This window comes from Prunus persica, chromosome G1 (genome assembly GCF_000346465.2).
Source record: "Prunus persica cultivar Lovell chromosome G1, Prunus_persica_NCBIv2, whole genome shotgun sequence".
NCBI classification, from domain to species: Eukaryota; Viridiplantae; Streptophyta; class Magnoliopsida; order Rosales; family Rosaceae; genus Prunus; species Prunus persica.
The window spans coordinates 46,186,422-46,205,791 of record NC_034009.1 but is presented as its reverse complement, the minus strand read 5'-3'; the positions used below and the strand labels follow the sequence as shown (position 1 = coordinate 46,205,791).

At 35.8% G+C, this 19,370-nt stretch overlaps 2 protein-coding genes across 6 annotated transcripts; one reads left to right on the top strand and one right to left on the bottom strand.

Moving 5' to 3' along the window:
* Positions 1,012-16,871, bottom strand: LOC18789604 (probable helicase MAGATAMA 3). 5 transcript variants are annotated; one of them, XM_020554008.1, is made up of 21 exons: positions 16,260-16,871; positions 15,943-16,093; positions 15,677-15,848; positions 15,358-15,500; positions 14,753-14,959; positions 13,677-13,868; positions 13,370-13,405; positions 11,394-11,479; positions 11,143-11,193; positions 10,355-10,466; positions 10,176-10,281; positions 8,809-8,906; positions 7,593-7,685; positions 7,423-7,515; positions 5,835-5,888; positions 5,658-5,716; positions 5,419-5,503; positions 3,006-3,368; positions 2,497-2,619; positions 2,316-2,405; positions 1,012-1,459 (listed from the first exon to the last, which is right to left on the bottom strand). In XM_020554008.1, the coding sequence occupies exons 2-21, from the start codon at positions 16,042-16,044 to the stop codon at positions 1,247-1,249; spliced, it is 2,478 nt and encodes an 825-aa protein (XP_020409597.1). In that variant the 5' UTR covers positions 16,045-16,093; positions 16,260-16,871; the 3' UTR covers positions 1,012-1,246. The 5 variants fall into 5 exon arrangements, with proteins under 5 accessions (XP_020409597.1, XP_020409599.1, XP_020409598.1 ...); XM_020554010.1 differs by having other exon boundaries at positions 11,143-11,190; XM_020554009.1 differs by having other exon boundaries at positions 15,943-16,871.
* Positions 17,579-18,827, top strand: LOC18792582 (fasciclin-like arabinogalactan protein 19). The gene has a single exon (XM_020555163.1). The coding sequence runs from the start codon at positions 17,675-17,677 to the stop codon at positions 18,638-18,640; it is 966 nt and encodes a 321-aa protein (XP_020410752.1). The 5' UTR covers positions 17,579-17,674; the 3' UTR covers positions 18,641-18,827.

Genomic DNA, 19,370 nt, shown 5'->3' with positions numbered 1-19,370 from the left:
TATATATATATATATATTAAATTTTTTAATATTTTAATCAATTTTAAAATGTGAAACCTACAGTGCCACGTAGACAACTAACAGAGAGATCTGACGAAAACTCTAATAATGGAATCAGATTGTAACAAATTTAAAAGACCAGGGTATGTGATTGTTAAAATTGAGAATATATGGACTAATGATTGTTAAAATTGAGAAGATAGGAACTAATATATCTTAAAGGTGTAACCACAAGGTACTAAATTGTAATTAATCCTTGTAACAAATTTAAAAGACCGGGGTATGTTATTGTAAAAATTGAAAAGGTAGGAACTAACATATCTTAAGGGTGTAACTACATAGTACTAAACTGTAATTAACCCAATAAAAAGGATAAGACATATAAAGGGTTAATTATAGTTTAGTACCTTGTGATTACACCCTTAAGACATGTTAATTTCTACCTTATTAATTTTTACAATAACATACCCCGATCTTTTAAATTTGTTACAATGTGATTCAATCATTAGGTTTCCGTCATCTCTCCGTTAATTGTCTACGTGACACTATAGGTCCCACATTTATCTTTTTTAATTTTAAATTTATTAAAATAAGAAGAAAATATTTTTAAAAAAACAAATATATACATATATACAGAGAGCTTCCCTCAAATAAACTTATTTGAGGGACACCCTTGTAGGACCCACTCCGTATTATATTTCACTAATCCAAACTGTCTATTTTGTAGATACTCATTCAAAAATCATCTCTTAAAAACATCACTTGAATCCGATATTATTTGACCATTCAATAAAATTTTTTAAATTTTAGTACTTTCTTAAAGCACTGTGTTCATTGATTTTGTAAGACACAATTAGATATTGAAACGGTTCCGATTTGTCTAATTTTTTGCAAGGATGATCTATTTTTTAAGTCTACATTCATAGATCATCTTTGCAAAAATTCATGCAAATTGAAAATCATTAAGGCATCTAATTGTGACTAACAAAATCAATGAATATGATGCTTTCAGAAAGTATTTAAATTTCAATAATTTAATTGAGTAGTCAAATGATATCGGATTCATTTATTAAATAGACCGACTCTAAATGGAACTTAATGTGAACTTAATGTTGTTGCTAGTTTCAATTGATATACAAGAATTGTGAGTTGGGGTCTATGCATCTTAACAGCTGACGGTAGTGAAAACTACACAAGAAGCTTCCCAAAATCATCGACGTCCCACACTCCAAAGTCATATTACAATTCAGTCATCGCCGCCGTCACCCATGTCTGCCTCCCCGTCTCCATCTCCATAGTCATTGTCATCTCCCTGTGCTTGGTCAGCATCCCCAAAATTGTAGGAACCTGGATCGTTATCCAGCTCATCATTCTGAACTTCCTCCATGGAGGATTCTTTCTTGATTGCCATGGATTCCAGATTCTCATCACTGAAAAATGAAGCATACGGCTTTGAAACCTGCATTAGAAATATACAAGTCACCACAAGATGTCATATGATTGAATCACAAATTTATGAATAACATATGTCAAGTATCGGCTGGAAAGCAATTGTCCTAAAAGACATCTTTGACATATCAAGATAAAAACAAAGTTGAAACAATTAATTTTGTGCAGTAGACAAATTGGGAGAGATATGTAGACTTGCGGTTAAATTCTTGACAGACCCATGTTGTGGTCGATAGTATACGATTATAGCCCCAATTTACTTCTCTTGCTTGCTTGAGAGTATAAAAGAAATCTGAAGATTGTAATGACTCAAGCTTAATATAAGTTGCCAACTCAAAAGAATTAGCAATAGGTCAAGAGAAACTAAAAAGAAAGTGGGGAGACCCAAAAGCTCATAAAAAATTGCATGGTTTAGAATGCTTGACCAACGATGAACCCTCCTATGCAGTTGGCCTAAATCAAACATATCGTCCCTTTGAATTCCATATTCGAAGTTGCGATCGAATCTATTATTAAAAAGAATTCATTCAATACATTGGTGGAACAATGGCAGATTTCGGAAGTGAGAGTAACTTAAGAAAATGAATGCCGATTTTAGGAGCAGAGCCTACCCAAAGGTTCAGGCCGGATTGTAGGAAGTGGGCGATACGTTTTGGTATTAAAATGTGCATGAATTGTCTCTCTTGGAATCAAGTTAAAGTTCTAATGTTGAGGCATTGTTTTGTACTTTTCTTCTCTTATCATGTTAGAGTATCTGACTCAAAACTGTAATTAATAATATTGAAGATGCCCAGGATTTTTCATATTGAGATGCGAAATTTAGAATGTTTGATGTGGGATTTTGTACTCTTAACAAGAATATTCACCTTAAATAGAGAGTTTCTCTTTTCAGCACTTTCCACTAGGTTATTCCAATGCTCGTCACCTTTCCTTAATGTTGATGCAGATCCCACTACCTGATACAAAAAAAGCCAATGCGTAAAATGCATATTAGATGAAGTCAGTCAGTATATAAAACTTCATTCTTAACTTGAAATTATGACGAACCAAGATGGAAGATTTTGCTCTTGTGATCCCAACATTCATTCGCCGGAAATCAGCCAAAAACCCAATGGCTCCTTTCTCGCTTGCCCTGACACAAGAAAATATTGCAACATCCTTTTCACGTCCCTGAAAGAAACATTAAATATCTTCATATGCAAACTGCCAGAAGCTCAATAGTAGAGAGAGTTGTCAAAATGCTAAAATTCTTTATGTTTCACACCAGCTCCCACTGATGGTTTTTACTCCTCCTAATGAGAAAAACTTCATATCACTAGTTTAATATAATGATGAGAATCATGCAATATCCTGCATGTCAACAACTCTATACAACAAACACCAAATGAGATATTCTTTATTCCATTAAAGAAATGGATCTTGAAAACTTTGGAATCACAAGAAACCTTTGACAAGAAAAAGTTAAATCACCTTATAAACAGAAAACAAATGTCTAGTATTTCAACAATTAGAAGGCCGTGTCCCAAAAAAACTATGAGAAGAAAAAGCCATCCTACCTGGCAACCATCAACAGTAGTAATATCCACTACTTTCTCAGACTGCACTCCGAAAGTACTTTTGAAACGTTCTTTCAAGAGGTTTACTTGTGCAGCATAGGGTGATATAATCGCGAACTGATGACTTGATTTAAGCTCTGGATATTTACTGACCAACTTATTGTACAAGAGCATGACAAATTCTACCTCAGCATCATTAGATTTACTTCCTGAGTCCTCCGATTCTTTCGCTTCATGTAAGTCAAAAAAGCAAAAGGGTCCAAAGCAGCGATAGTCATGCCAGGAACGCTTTGTCTGCTCTTTAATATTAGGACCATCCTCCAATGACTCTGAATAAAACTCTCGAGAAGGAAAGCTCCTAATCTGCTCAGGATTTTTTTTTCCATACGTTAGGTTTTGAAATCTCAGTAGCAGAACCATATTTTACTTTTAAAATGTGAATTTAAGAAAAAAATTGTAACAAAATAAAACAGAGATAGAAAGAGTCCAAACTCAAACAATACTACAGATAATATAATTAATATGGTTATTGCTTGGGGCCCAGGGGAAGCTCACTTACATATTTCTGTCATATTTATTCAAGACTAGATTATTACTTACTGTCACATTCAGTTTCATATGTTGTAAGAATTTTAACATCAATTCGGATATGACTGATGACTGCAACCATACAAGAGTAAAGAGTAATTTATCTTTCTGCCTATAACGTGAGGTCGTGCCATTTAATGAAATAAGGCATTAGTTAAAATGTTTTCTTCTTGGTCAGAGCATAGGTGAAAAAATGATATGCTCTTCTCAAGGAGTCTTTTGACTCAAACTGTTCACCTTCTTACCCACACCAAACCCCGTTCAACCAAAACGGTATCAGCACACAGAGTATAGTCTGATAAAAGAAACAGGCATGTCGTCCCATTCCTGCCAACTAAGAACTCACTGTCACCCAAAACCTCCAATCCAGTTAAAGTTTCGTCTACATCAACATTTGGGTGACTTTGGAAGCACTGATAGATACTTCCAAGTTACAGATGTTCTGAACTAATTAATTAAGTCAATTTTCCAAAGACATCATCAGAAAAAGTGTAGTTTTGTGAAACAACTGTGTGACCCAGATCGGGGTTGCAACTCTGGTTGAGATTTAGGGATTTTCTTTTCCTCCCTCTTTCTTCAGACAAATTTTCTCCTTTCGCTTTTTGTTTTCGAGTTATTTCTACGATTTATCTGGGAATCAGCAATAACAAGCCGATATTCGCTGATATCGGCAATACAGGGGCAGGGGGAAAAAGCATTCCTCCTTTCCAATATGTCCACTGATGAATTGCCGATATCAGCGACATTTTCCTCCATGATGTACCATAGCTTCTTCTCTCTATAGTTCCCCAAATAATCAATTTTTCTCATTACCTGCTGCATCACCTGGCCCAATATCTTTGGCGTGTTTGGTAATGTTTATTGAGAGATGTTTGTGTTTATGCTATGGAAATCAGCCCAAGGGCATTTTCTGATGTATACTTGTGAAAATTAAAGCCAGGAAGAGAAACCAGATCAGGGTGCTTTTCAAAAGAAGCAGCAGCTGCAGTATCTATTTTAGACACTAAGCACAACTTATACAAATACTTTAGCACAAACTAAACAAAATAATATCAAGTAATTTTCAAGCTACAGATTGGCCACTTATGAACAGTAACTATGGAAATAGCAACAGAATCACCCAAACTGGTTCTTTGTTTGGGACTGGTTTTCCTAATTACTTGTACATATGTCAGTACCAGATAGTTGTTTGATATTTTTGTAATCTTCTAAACATTCCAACATCAGTGAAAAAATATAATGAACTTTAATTATTTACAGTAGCTTTGGCAATAACAACAAAAATCCCAAACTGTATCATTGTTCAAGACTTGTTTTCCTAATTTTACATGTGTCAATAGCAGAGTTGTTAAATAATTTTCAGCCTTCTCCCAAAACATTTCAATATGAATGAAAAATAAAATGAATCTTAATTCTAGTTTGTAAATCTAGTTATATATCAAATTTAGAAGTATATTATTCCATATCCGCTTCCTCGTAGTAACCATATCCTACTTTTTACGATTGGCTTGCTTGTTCATGCAGTGTCATGCAGGATATTGTTCCACATTCCAAAGTACCATTAACTTAATTTATATTTCTAGATTTTGTTGGTTTAAAACCATTTTTAAAAGCATAAGAAATTAAGACATGGGCCCAACAACTATTTTATATGACAGTGATATGATTATGAACTGATCAATTTGTTCTGGTACCATAATGAATTCTGTTGGTGTACCACGGACCAAAACCTTAAGTTATAAGAGAATATGGGGCATCAATTATTTTGTATTCTAACAATTTTCAGAAAAAGACAAAAAAAAAAAACGGAAGTTTCTGATCTAACCTCTGGATGCATTCGGTACTGCATCTTCAGCATGGTCACTGGATAACCAGCCCTTTGAAATCTCTCAAACAAACTCATTCCATACCTTCAACCAGAAAACACAGAGAGTGAGTGAGAGAGAGAGAGAGAGAGAGAGAGAGAGAGAGAGAGAGAGAGAGAGAGAGAGAGAGAGAGAGTCAGATGTTTTGACCTACAAATCAATCAAATGACAGAAAAAAATCATAATCATCGTGGTGTACCCAAATTTAGCAGCAATTGGAGAAATTACAGTAGCTGGCAGTTGAACCGGGTCACCAATCTAAATGTTAAAAGATTCAAAATTAATCATGACTTGAAGCAAAAATATTTTTTAAAATGCAAGACCTGGTGCACAGTAGAAATAGTGGTAACACAAACTACTTGCATCAGAAATTTACCAGAAATACTTGTTTGCATCCATTTGTCAATGGAACAAGAATAGCTGGTTCCACCTATATAAAGAATACATAACATGAAGTAAACACATTTTTATTCCAAATGACGAAACTCAACTACCTTCTATGCAAAACCAAACATAGATATGTGGAGAAATTAATTTATAGTTTATATTTAGTATTGGAAAGGCACTTCATGAAAAAATAATAATAATAAGAAAACCAGCTATTCAACTATGGTAGTTAAATTTTTATCTTATTTTATTTTATGAGATACCAGAGTAGTTATATAATCGGTTAAAATTGAAAGATATACATAAAATTTACGCACAAAATATTTCACTCACCATCCAAACAGTTTAAAGAAACACTTGCTGATTGAACTCTATGATTGTCAACCTATTCTCCCATCAAGCACAGGTAACCTAATTCTGAACTAGAACACCATCCAGCACAGGCAACCTAACTTTCAACTACGGATGACCTCTATATTTTAATGGCTCAATTAGAACCTCATCCCCAATACAAATACATATATAAGTCCTGTTCTATTGAGAGATCCTCAAAGAACACAAATTTGGAGACACCTTCTGGGCCCACTCGTCGTTGCATATGATCCGAAACCATCTACTTCTCATTTCTTCATTCATACATAATCCTAAAAAATATTAGACAAATTGTAAACCATAAAGACAACTAATTGTGGTAAAACAAATAGATGAATACGGGTTCCCAGAAGACAAAAAAGGCTGAAATGAATTCATTTGATTAGATAGTTTATGGTTTGAGCTTTGAGCGAAGACCTAAAAACTTGACAGTTCGGATCATTACACTACAATACAGAGCGAGTCCTACAAAGGTGTCCCTCAAATAAGGTTATTTGAGGGATCTCTCAATTGAAGCTCCCTAGAAATATGGGGTCCTCCAAATTTAAGACTTGAAAATTCCAATGTCAAATCAACTAAAAATTAAACAGACAGCTAATTACTAAAATGCCACCCCGCTAGACTTTCAGAACAAAAAAGAAAAAGGAGGCTAGCTCTATGGCCACCATCACTAGCCACCAAAGAGCAGCCATCCATAGGGTCTCCAATCCACGGGGAAGCAACTTTTTTAAATAAAAAAAACAAAAAGATGTAATTGCCAGCTCCATTACTTTTAAAAAACAGCTCACCTTCATTTTTCTTCTTTATTTTATCTTTTTAATTTGAAATTTTTTTATTTGTCGGCACGACCATGTAAACACATTATAAATAATAAATTTAAAGACTTTCAAGTTCTAAGGTATGCTTCAGCATATACAAGTTTTTTTCTTGGGTCAACAATATATACAAAGTTAGGAATTAAAGATTCCTAAAATACATTTCAAAAAACCATAATCCAGACACCAACATATTTACAAATGGACGCAATGCTGCTAATGAGTCTTAACAAAAAAAATCCCTAAAATTCTAATGCTCTCCATTATTGTTAACATGCTCTACATGGTCATGGACAGAAAGTCTAAATATAAGTAAGGAAATTGTTACAAACTAAAAATTGTGAAAAAGCACCAAAAATAAATAAAGGAAAAAAGGATTGCACAACTTACAGCTTGTGCAGCTTCATCTATTATAACTACATCAAAACCACGATTGTATTTACTGAAAAGAGGTGAACCACTAAAGCTAAGGGTAGAGAAGACCTGCCAATCATACATCCATTAAAAATTAAACTTAATGTGCAAGCCTTCAGTTAAAACAAAATGCAAATGCAACATACAATAACTGCCTCCTCCAAAATTTCTGCTCGAAACCTATCAGCACCTCCATCTCTGTCTTTACTACCCCCCATGCTTCCTTTCTTTCGTTCTACCTGCAACAGGTTCCTTTTGATCAACTTCAAGTAACACATTTAAAAAAACTTTCTGGTCATGTTCCAGTAACACAGATTTTACCACTAGGTGCATCATTTTTATAATCTGGCATCCATAACAGATAAGAGATAGAGATTCATCATTATTACCATATGGTAGATATCTAATAACTATCAAAACAGTATGATTTTCTACATGAAAAGTGAACATTCAGATGCAACAAACATTAAAGCCGTTCTCCGACTTTTAAATACGACAGAAAAGGCTTTATTCAGACCTTCCAGTCTGAATGTTTTCCTCAGACTGAATCTTCAAGCACCCTTCTCTTTTGCATGTGTACAGGTCAATTTTTGGCAGTGCTATTAGAAGAGCTAAAAGGGCTTTCAGATAACAAAAATTGCTTCTGGAAGCACTTAGTAGAAAAAAGGTAAAAGTGTTTTTGGGTTATAAATAACTTTTTAATGAATCACCCAATGGGGACTTGATTCTACACTTTCAATGAATGGAAACCGTTATGGCACTGGATCTCATTCATATGGGTTGTGATTCTTTCAAGGTCATGTAGAGAATAATGTCAAACTAGCAAGTTGTTCGGAATAGAAGTTTTCAAATTGCCAATGCTATAATACGACACTAGCTTGCATTCAAATCCATAAATTAGGCCATGGAAAACGCCAATTAGGAAGAATAGGGGAAAAAATATTGGAAAAGATAGCAGTGACAAGAATCGAGCAGTTTATTGGTCTTGACAGATCAGTCATCGCCAATTGCGTTCCGAAGAAGCAACAATAAAACCTTCTTGTAAAAGGATTTTAACAATATTTTCAGTGGTGTTAGTAGATGGTATTCGAACTGTTCTTTTTTTATTCATAGTCTCTTGAGATTTCAGCACTAGTTAGAGAGAGAGGTCTCTTGTCGAGTAGATTCTAGAATTATCTTCTAACAAAATTCAGTGGATAAACATTGGCAAGGCCTGTTCATGATCTAACTAACATTTTATCAACTTTTGATTTTGTTTAATTTGTACACATTCTATGGCACGTTTATGTGTACTCTCAGTTAAAGGGTGATAATAACTATAAAGTGAAATTCAATGTTGTGTCATTTATGCCAGATACACACCATGTCATCCATGGAGACTGCTTGGACTGAATGATGAGCCTTAAGACCAATCCGCACAATTTTGGGATTATATGAACGGTCACTTTCATCACGCACACCTGAGAATAACCAGAACAGATTTAGAAAGAAAAAGAACTATTATATTTGGATGGAATCAATAGAACTAGGTCCAATAGAAAAGATCATATACAAATGCGAGAGGAATCAAACACCAAGTACCTATAATCAGACATTCAAGTTCTCGAATATGCAGGCCATGCTTCAAAAAATATCTGCTATGGTTTATGCGTCATGCCCTTAATATTTCCCATAATATTTTAACGGGTTTGGTCAGCCTCCATTTTGCACATTAGTGATGGTAACTAAAATCTTAAACAGCCTAAATTTTTTTATCTATAAATCCTTTTCTTATGACAATAAATCAATATGTTTACTATGTTTTGTTTGGTATATATAATATACAGAAATTCTCCTAAGCGGACGTCCGGAAGTTATTATCGTTCGGCCGCCATGTATTTTTTATTGCCCATCCCTGCTTTCCTCACTGTTTATAACGGCATCTACACAATAATAACATGCAGACATCCGGATGAGAGAATAACTGTATGTACGTATATATATCAGAGAGCTTTCATTGAGGGATCCCTCAAATATTTGAGGGACACCTTTGTAGGGCCCAATCCATATTGTATTTTACTAATCCAAACCGTCTATTTTGTAGATATTCAAAGATCATCTCTACAAAAAATCACTTGAATCCAATATCATTTGACCACTCAATTGAATTATTGAAATTTTAGTACTTTCTTGAATCATTGTGTCCACTGATTTTGTAGGACAATTGGATATTGAAACGGTTTCCGATTTGTCTAATTTTTTGCAAGGGTGATCTATGAATGTAGACTTAAAAAATAAATGGTTTTGATCGTTGAAAAAATATTTGTACGGGACCCTAAAGGGTGCCCCTCAAATAATATTATTTGAGGGATCCCTCAATAGAAGGGGACTGATTGAATCAGTTTGGATTTATGTACTTGGACACGATAAGTTAACAAGTCCTGTTAGGTTTAGAATATTTTCACATCTAAGCGCACGTGCACACACACACACTATTGCATTATACTGTCTGGACAGAATAAAAATTATGTAACTTGGAATATTCAATAGGATTTGCCCATTACTTACATCAGGATAATTTCTATGAGTGCTGCTTTTCCTACACAGTAATCAAGCTAACAAGAGAATTTTTTATCAACATAGAACGTTACAAAGAAACTGAAAGTATACCCAGCAGTGTACCAAAGATCAGGAGCATGAATAATTTAGTGGAAAGAGCCTGGGAAGTGTAAGAGAGAAGAGAATTTTACCACTGTTCAGAACACGCAACACAATCTCATCCAGGGCAGAGTTTGAAGGAGCACACACAAGGACACGTACGCGGTATTTACGACTAGAATTGACTACTTCTGGTTTCTGCAAATTGCATATGGTTAGCAGACAGGGCCATCTCAGATTACAATAATTTAATGCAAAGACTTGCACTTACTAACTCATTTCCAGTGGTCGGAAAAAAACCATCATCACCATTAACAGGCATTATTTCCTCTCTAGGATTGCTACCACTAAGCCATGGAGATGCTAATTGCCAATGATGGAACCTGAAAAAGTACAAAATATTACTATAACCCATGGAACATTACATATTAATATAGGGCTGTGCCTGCTATGATGTTGAATCAAAGTCCAAACACCTGAACATTTCTTCAGAAAAGATTGCAAGCACCTACGATTTGGATGTACGATTGTTACATAGGATATTTAAATCTCAAATAATGAGGACTAGCCTTCCCATTTTCAATGCCTCTGCTTACTATTTCAAAGTCAGTGAAGGTAACACCTCGATACGCAGCATGTAAATTTTTTATTTGGAGGCAATGAACAATATTTCGAGATTATCCATTTCTTCTGAGTAATTCACAATTCTAAGGTTTGAGGCCTTATTTTTTTCAATAAGGAGCGATTCTTGTTCCTGCCACAATGATTCTAGAAATCTAATTCATCTATATTTTCCTTTATCTTCGACCATTTCAGTTGTTTCAGTATCTATCTGTCTTGACTGCTTTCACTTACACATATCCCTCTTAATCTTCCCCTTACTGTTCTACATCATTGTACTTCTCTCTCAATCTCAATAAATTATTAATCGAACTTTTCTCACCAAAAAAGCAGCACGAAAAATATATATAAAGATAGCCATTCAAGATAATATATTATAAACGGACAATTCCAAATATCATCATCAAATATGCAAAGAAGAATTCAGTAAATACATACTTCTCCTGAACAGTTAACTTTTGCCGAAGCTTTATGTTTTGTGACCCACTGCTGCAAAAGAAGGAAGCCACATATAAGCTAAAGAAACTTGAGATTTAAAAAGTACAGATGGATGATACTCAATTCTGCATGTCTCACAACCACAAAAAGAGTCTATTCCTAGGCATAATTTCTTTTCTCCAAGTTCCTAGGATTTTCTTACATGGTTGACAAGAATTATTACAAGCGTTGGAAAGAGGGATAGTTTTAACCTGGAGTGCACTCTTGCTGGTGTTGCATGCAAAATGGCACTAAGAAGCCCAAGGATAGTTTGTGTCTTCCCTGTCCCTGGAGGACCCTAAATGGGAGCTTGAAATCAGCATCCACATACTATAAGTACATGAGAACACAATCTTACACTTATTGAAAGAAAATGAAGTAGATAACTTATCCTCATAATAGCTCTATTCCTTATTCCTTTAGATACAATTAAATAATAAACAAAAACATCAAGGAAGCCATGAAATTATGTAGATAAGCAACATGCAAGCTAATTTAAGAGAAAAAAAATGTTAAAAAAACAGACTAGTATGAATTAAAGAAACATTTTTGTCATCAACGTATACATCCAGCACAAGAAATTAACTTTAACTCAATAACAACATGCATAAAACCTTTAGAGGACAGGCTATACGCTACATCCAGAGACACAATGAAATACACAAAGGGGATACTTGGTCATACTACCAGATATTTCCTTCTTACAAACTGACCACGCTATTTTAGGACAGAACGGCAATCTGAATTTCATAATAGCCATAAACTTCAGATAATTAAATATGACTAACAGGACTATAACAGACAAATTCATACAATTTCTACAATTTCAGTCCTATGAACAGGAAGGAATTTAGACTTCGTTTGTTTAATTTTTCAGAATGATTTACTTTTATTGTTTGAACTGTAATTGGAGACTTTTTATTATTTTGGACTTGCTACATAAATATGCCTTCCTTTTTTCTGAAAACGAAAAATTGCCTTATTGTGGTTGGACATTAGTTTTGGCAGGTATATTGAGATTATAGGAATAAAATTGACCCTACTTTTCCCCCTCCCTTCCTCCCCATCCTTTTGCTTCACTCTTCTTCCACTTCTTCTACATCTTTTTCTTTACCTCTCAAAATTCTTCTACACTCTACATCAATGCACTTGCAGATCTAACTACAAGAAGGAACGTGTAGTGTCCACAATATGTTTTGCTAGTTTTTACCTCTATTTTCTGTTGCAGGATTTGACAAGAGTTGTCAACTAAATCTTTATTTTAATTGATGCCTTCTTTGACTCTTTTTCTTTCTTTATCCAGGAGACAACGCAAATAGACAGATATAGAAGTTATAATTGTACACCATGATCTAATCTATGGAAGCATTGGTTTATACATTCCATTTAGTGTCAACTCTAGCAATAAAAATTACGCTATATTTTATTGAGTACCGCCTAAAATTTCAACTCAATCATGCCCTTAGGCCCTAGGCAATGCACATGCTACGATGGTTGGGAAAGGGTCACAAGCCTGCACGGAATGATGTAACTCCAAAAACCCATCCTCAGTTCAGATTGTAAGCTGCAATTTGCCTTTATGAAGCCCAAATTGCTAGCAATCTTCTGTCAGCCATACAGCAAATTAGTCCTCACACCTTGGCAAAGGAGAGAAAGACTAAATAAAGCAATCTCACTAATATAGCTATCACACTAATGTAGTATATAGTGCAAACTTCTCTTGAGTTGTTTTAGGATATTTGGGAATACTAGAACAAAATGCATAGGCGAACCATAAGTACTAATTTCGCCAACTAATGTATGTTACTCAAACAGTCACATACTCAAGGAAACCGCACCATACAGTCAAGTTGTTATTAATAAGTTCCCTCAGGCTTTGCTCTTACCTTGCCATTAGCTTCAATTATAATCTTTATTAATTCCTTGGTTTGGGCAGAAGAGCAAGTCACTCGATCATTATCAAACTCACTGCATTATTCACTAAACTAGCAAACTGATACTCTATTTGATCTAAACATGATTTCAAAATAGCTGTAAAATAATCAACCACAACTATGCCTAGGACAAGGTTAGAGATATTGAATTGGAAAGCTGGAATCTTCATCAAGAAACAGTGAGATCGAAAGAAGTAACAAGCTTGTATTATTATATGCATCTAAAGTAATTGTCAAAAAGACATAAAGAGAACCTGTATCAGGATAAATGGTTTACGCGATAGACCGGCCTGCAGCAAACATTAATACTCTTTCATTAATATAAGAAGCAAAATCCTTTTACAGAAATTCAACAGAGATAAAGCTCCAAACACAAACACACACGCAGAGTTGAAACATCTCAAGGGTTTTTACGAGACTACACAAGCAACATCTTTAACAAGGTCAAAATAACCAAATTCCATACACAATGCCCAAAACATGCCAGGATCATATATGAGAAGTTAGCAACAAAGAAAATGCAAAACAACGAATACATGGAAAACTTTAGTAGCAACTCACTTGTATGGCGTTTTGTTGTGATTCATTAAGATTGTCTTTTATAAATTCCTCCAGAGGCCTAGAAATTTTCCAGGCTTGGCCTTCTGAATCAATATTTTTCTCAGCAGCTCCAAGAATTATATCCTTAAAGGGCAGAGAGCCAATTGACCATAGAGCTACATATTCACGAGCAATAGTTGATAAACTGCAAATCTGAAATATATATTACATTCACCAAAACCAAGTGAGGACTAAATGAGAGAAATTTATGTCTTTAAATAAAAGAGAACATCAATACCTGAAACAAATACCCAGAACAAGAAAGCGGACAGTTTCAATAGTTCCAAATAAAGTCCGTCTGTTTACCACTATTCCCAGGAACTTAAGCTGCTCGGATATGGACCAACAATTATTTGATGCTGTAACACTACCCTTACATGTCGGTTTCTCTCCACTAGAGCTTGACATGTAAAATTCAACTTATAATGGAAGATTGCAATTGCATAGATTCAGTTTCAGGATTTATTAACTCTTATTGATAGAGCTTGACCTAATTTAAAATTGTTCATCGACAAAATAGTGCAAGAATCGCAAATCCAATAACCAAAGAAATGAAGGCTTCTTTGTTTAATAAGGAAAATGTGAATGTAGGAAAACTGAAAGGCATGAAATTTTCTGAACTTGTAAGATTCTTATTTAAATCCAACAGCTTAACTACTTACAAAAATAAGGATATCCTAAAAGAACATTCAGGCACAGGATCACCTACATATATTCAAGTGATTTTTTGCAGATATGATCTTTGAGGGAATAGCTAAAAATTAAAAGGTTCGGATCATTGAAAAACAATGTGTGGTGGGCCCTACAAGGGTGTCCCTCGATAGAAGCTCACTATATATATAGTGAGTTTCTATTGAGCTGCCATCCATACAATATATATATATATATATATATATATCAATTTAAAAAACCATGTCATCCACATTAGAAGAGCTGTACTCATACATTTTTCAATCTGTATAAGCAGAAAGAGATATGCACAAAAAGAAAAAACATCATGCAGCAAAAGATAAGTACATAATTACTAAAAGCATTACCTTTCGAGTGACAAAAAACCTCTCTCCTTCAATACTAGAAGTAACCAATGACTTTATGTTTAACAACCTTGGACAAGTTTCAACTGCATCTGTCTTCAAGTTTTTGGCTTCTCCGGCCAAATACATTCTAATCCTAAAAGAACTCGCCTGACGACTTTCTACCAATGCAAAAGCATAGACTGTTGGGAGTTCTTCCTTGTCTTGATGCTGTAATAACAAATTCCACAAAAAGAGTAAGGAACCCTAATATAAATTTATTAATTGTCTTACATGAAGAGTCTTTTTCTGGTAAATGGAACCTACAGTGCAAAACTGAAACCTATCATTCCCACCATAAACCATGTCTTGTTATATAACCAAGCCCAACCACTCAATATTCCACCAACAATAAAAACAGTGTCCCAAGATTCATTTTCCAGAAATCAAATTTGAAAAACCGTACATAATCAAAATTATTCCAAATTTGTTATGCTAATAGATTACTGAGCCCATAACTATTTTCCTAGTAATGGAACAAAAGAGTATGGTACAGCTTTGGGAACACTATGTGACAAAATGCAAGAGAGACAACAGACAATTAAACACAATCAGATGAATTTGATTACATTTGGTTTCAAAAGAAGCAAAAGATCATTCTGTGATATTGCTTCCTTGTCATCCATGTCACTCTTCTCATAGGTAAGAGTTGCTAAGTGAAACCCATCAACTTCAGTGCACGCCACAACCAAATTTCTCTTGGGGTTTAGTACTGCAATGTTCCATACAGAAACAAATTAAGAGTGAGAGTAAATTCACACAAAATAGACCTAATCCCAGGATAAATGTTTAAGATTGTTGAAACTCAAAACCAGCATAAATTGAGTGATAAACAGAATTCTCTCAGAAACCACACAGAAAAGGGAAAGACGAAAAGAAAATGAATACATTGATTCTCGTCTTTGCTCTGAATAATCTGAGCTTTGACTTCTTCAAAAAGAAGGGGTTCATAAGTAGAGATATAGTCATCCACATCTTTGTAGGTGTCTTTCACTTTTCCCATTCCTAAACCGTCATCTATCTCTCCCTTATTCTTCTTCTTATTCTTCTTCTCATTCTTCTTCTCGTTCCCAAAAAAAAATTTCAAAAGCATCAATTTAATATAAAAAATCAATAATATATATATATATGACAAAGAGAGAAAGAGAATTTACAGTTAACTCTGTGAGGAGGCCGTAGTAGTCCCAACCGAGAACAATCTTGTGGAAACGAGCAATGGGAGCGGCTTCCTGAAGCTTGTCTTTGTCCACCGCCATTGACAGAGAGAGAGGTTTTAGTAAAGGTAACGGCGAGAAGGGTGATACGCTGAGAGCAGACAGATCATAATTATTATCACAATATCAGTACATAAATTTTAAACAAAATATCGATAATTTCGCCGATATTTCAGTAACGATATTTTCGTTCAAGTTGCAGCTTTAAATGGACAATATATCGCGATATTATCGATAATATCGCGATATGAACTTACAAAATTAAACTCAGCCTTTCTCTGTCTCTCAACTCAATCTTAACTCAACTCAGAAAAAAAAAAAAAAACAGAAAGAGGAGAGCGAGAGAGAAGGGAAGAAGAGGAAATTGACGGTGGGAAATGGGTTTGAGATGAGGGAGATAGGAGGAGGAAATGGAAATGGGTTTTAGGCCTCATATACGGTGTTGGACACATGAGGGTTAGATGTTATGGCTAGCTGACTCAATAGGTTCTTATGGGATTTGATTGGATGACTATGAGGTTGAATTTTTTACTGTTTTGCGCATGTAATGGAGTGTTGAATTTCAAAATTGTCTATCGGGTTGGGGAGTGCTGAAATAGGGTAGAGCTGTTGAAATTTATGGGGAAAATTTTCAATTTCTGGGTGTGTGCTGTAGGTTGGGTGATTGGGTGGGGGTTTGGATCGGATTCGTTGCAGGTGGTTGTGGCCGGGCATATGTCGTAGATGGGACTAGTAGGCGGCTGTTTGGAGTTTTTGTTTTTGAGAAGATGGTCGGAGGATGGGGCGTGTCTAGAGGCAGAGAGAGAGGGAGGGAGGGAGAGAGTTGGGGTTTTTTTTTCTCTATATTTTAAAGAATTTTAATTTTAATTTTTAAAAGAATTGTTTAATATAGTTTTTTATGTTTTTATTTTTCATTATTAGAATATTTAATTATGTGGAGGTGGGTTCCACTATTATGTCACCAATTTAATTAGTGAATAATGATTCATGTGTACAAAATTATATAAATAACCTATCTGAGAAGGCAATAGTGTAAATAAGTCTTTAAAATAATCAGAACATTTTACTTTTATCAAATACCTTAAATTCCCAAACCAAATCTTATGAACTGGGCATTTCAACCCAAAAATTGGTCAAAATCGATTTGCTTGATTTGGTCTGGTATTTTATTTTTATTTTTTGAAAATCGGCGGATAACCAAACCAAACCGGTTTCTCTGAACCATGGTGTAAAAATGTTAATAATTGAGAAAAGTTGAAGGTGAAGGATTTTCGAACACCATCTACCTCCCAATTGCAGCGCCAGCTCCAAACCAATGCACCAAGCGACACAGGTGTGGTAGTTTTGTATAACCATTTATATTTAACGGGGTACAGTTCCTTCCACTCTCGTAATAAGATGGCAAACTGTAACCAACCTAACGGCTCCACTCTCCACTGTGCGAGAAATATGAAAATGACAATTCTATCCTCCTAGTAAAAGTTGAACGGACAATCAAGTGAGGGCTATGATCGTCATTGAAGAAGATGGCAAATTCGTAATATAAAAGTCTACCAGCAGGTACCACCAAGTTGTTACAACAAGAAATCAAAAGCCCGCCAAAACCATTTCGTCTTCCATCATTCTCTGTTTCTAGAATAACAGCAGCTCTCAGTTTCTTGATTTTGCTTCAATGGCGCTCAAATTCCGTACACTCTCACTCACCGTCCTCCTCCTTGTGCTCATCGCCTTGATCATGCTCCCCGACGGCGTTGTTTCCCTCACACCCCGAGAGTACGATTCGATGCAGCGAGTGCTCCGAGGCCACGGCTACAACCTGATGTGCAACGCCATGGCGACGTCAGATCTCCAGTGGATGCTCCTCACGTTCCCGGCGAACGCGTCCTTCACGATCTTCGCTCCCACCGACGCCTCCCTCTTCGCGCTCGACATGATCCAAACCGCCTCGTCCTACACCGACACCCTCCGCTTCCACGTCGTCCCTCTCCGCCTCTCGCTCTCCAACCTCCGCTCGCTCGCCGCTGGCTCCTTCCTCCCCACGCTCCTCCCCTCCAGCGCTCTCCGCCTTGTCTCCCCCCGCCCCCTCTCCGTCTCCGGAGTCGACGTCGTTTTGCCAGGCCTCTTCTACTCCCGCCACCTGGCGGTTCACGGCCTCGGCGGCATTCTCAGCCTCGCCTCTCTAGTTCCCTACGGTTCCTCCCACTCGCCGGTTCCAAAGGTCGAGCCCATGTCCACGTCTGACTTCAACGGTACGGATCTCTCTCCCGTGATCGCACCTTCTTCGGTGAATACTGGATCTCCGTCTATATCGCCGGCATTTGTCACGGTAGACGAAATTTCGCCAGCGCCGGCTGCACCTTCGCCGTTGTCGGCCAATTCGGTGGCGGAGAGAGCTAGGGTTTTGTTGATGGAGATTAATGCAGATACAGATCATGAGAAATCGAAGTCGATCTCCGACGCCGGTAAGATCTTTGGCAGCGAATCTCCACCGTTGGTGATGGAAGCGCGACCTGAGGGAGTTAATAAGCTGGAGAAATGTGGAGCGTTGGATGAGATGACCATCGACTGCTTTGTGCCAGAAGGAGCTGCTGGATTGGACCACATCAGCGTTCATCATGTGGTTCGTGTTTCGACTTGATCGCCACGTGGTCAAATCTTGACGGTCCCTGGCCATGTCGTGCAGACTTTACGTACGTAGGTTCGGAATTGTAATAAAATGTTTTAGTGTCGATTTTTGCTTTTGAAGAAAATGGATCAATTGTTTGCTATGCATTTGCGTTTTAATTGATCAATATTGTTGAGTATGTTTTGATTCATCAGGGTATTAATTCTTTACAATAATTAGAGAAATTGCAATGGTACTTAAAGTTTAGTTGGCATTTTTGTATAAAAAGTTTTACAAATAAATAAAAAGTTTAATTAGAATGGCCATGGATAGAGTAGAAATAGAGCACAGAAGCAATGCAATGGGAATATTGGACAAATGGTTTCTCTGCAAGAATGCAAATATTGACGGTTAATTTGATAATTTAGTTTTATTAATTGTAATGCATTGTGTTTTTTTTTTTTTTCCATCATTCGCTATTATCGATAGGAAAGAAAAGAGGGGAGTATTACATTAGATTGCCTCAACATTCTGTTTTGCCATGTCTCCAAAATGAGCCTGCAATCTCGTGCGAATTATCTTCATGTCCCCTTTTAATGTTCTTTTATTTTTAAAATATTTTTAATTAATAAAAGACATGTTGTACTATTATTTTCCTAATAACCAGCAGTTTTATTTTATTTAGGATTTTATCGCATATTGCTTTTTCTTCAAATTGGTTAAAACAATTCATCTTAAGGATAATATAGCAACTAGAAAAGTT